This window comes from Manacus vitellinus, unplaced genomic scaffold (assembly GCF_001715985.3).
Source record: "Manacus vitellinus isolate BGI_N305 unplaced genomic scaffold, ASM171598v3 scaffold_78_pilon, whole genome shotgun sequence".
Taxonomy (NCBI): domain Eukaryota; kingdom Metazoa; phylum Chordata; class Aves; order Passeriformes; family Pipridae; genus Manacus; species Manacus vitellinus.
The window spans coordinates 789835-790932 of NW_021940807.1; the positions used below are offsets into that span (position 1 = coordinate 789835).

At 48.8% G+C, this 1098-nt stretch overlaps 1 protein-coding gene across 1 annotated transcript in view; it reads right to left on the reverse strand.

Moving 5' to 3' along the window:
* The window catches only part of PTH1R (parathyroid hormone 1 receptor), a 49801-nt gene that overhangs the window by 48114 nt on the left and 589 nt on the right, over nucleotides 1–1098 (reverse strand). Inside the window, exon 2 of the mRNA XM_029964676.1 lies at nucleotides 815–946. Within this exon, the coding sequence (XP_029820536.1) occupies nucleotides 815–946 (132 nt within the window). The remainder of the gene's footprint in view (nucleotides 1–814; nucleotides 947–1098) is intronic.

The following is a 1098-nucleotide window of genomic DNA, read 5'->3' on the forward strand; positions in this document are numbered from 1 at the left end:
TGCCCATGGCAGGGGTGGAACTGAATGATCCTTAATGTCCCTTCCAACCCAAACCACTCCAGGATTCCCTAATCTTGGCAGAGCTGATGTTCCCTCCCATACATCACTTGGGCTTTGGGTACAATCCCATGACTTTTGCACCCTCCTGACCCTTTGGCATTTGGAATTCTGCTGTAGAACAAGAAGACAACTGTGACAACTTTGCTTCCCAACATCCTGTGCTGAAAGATCTTCCCCAAACCCAATATTTTGGGGTTCTCCCACTGCTGAGCTCCGTGTGTGGGGCTGAGGGGAAGGGCTGGGGCAGGCACAGAGGTATGAGAGATAAAATACGGGTTTTTATATATAGGAGTATCACAAAGCTGTAAGATATCCAAGTTCCAAATGGGACTGGGTGCCAGGGTCTTTTTTGGCCGGATAAGGGAAATGTAAAAGGTCCTAAAAATTAAAATCTTTCAGGGCCACGTGGAAATTTTGTACACGGGGGGTTTCTTCCCTCTCTTTGGGCTGAGAACAAAGGAAGATCCATAATTTTTGACAGAGGACACCTCGCAGCCGATCTTCAGGGAGAAGAAACATTTTTAGGCAAAAAATGAATATATTAAACTCACCTGAAAAGGGTGGGATTTTGTGAAACTATAAAATGTATAGAATTTAAACCCAAAGGGTCTTTTTCCTCCCAGAAACTCTGCGAGATGAAGACCCAGTGCGCTGAATAAACCCTTTGCTTTGTCTTTCTACATTTAAAAGAGGAATTTTTTCCCCACAGGAGGGGCCCAGCTGTGGAATTCCGGGGTGCTGTGGGAACACTCACCGTGCACCTTGGGCACCTTGGCTTTCAGGTGTCGCTCACACTTGGCCTTGGCCTTCAGCAGGAGGAAGATCTGCTCCTCCTTGGTGATGACATCGTCGGCGTCCACCTGCACGGGGGGAGAGAGGGGCAGAGCTCAGCAGGACACGGAATTCTTTGGGCTGAGGGCAAAATGTTCTTTGCACCCACAGCTTCAGAGAATCAGAGAATCAGCTGGGTTGGAAGGGACCTCTGAGCTCATCCAGTCCAACCCTTGATCCAACCCCGCTGTGGTTCCCAGCCCATGG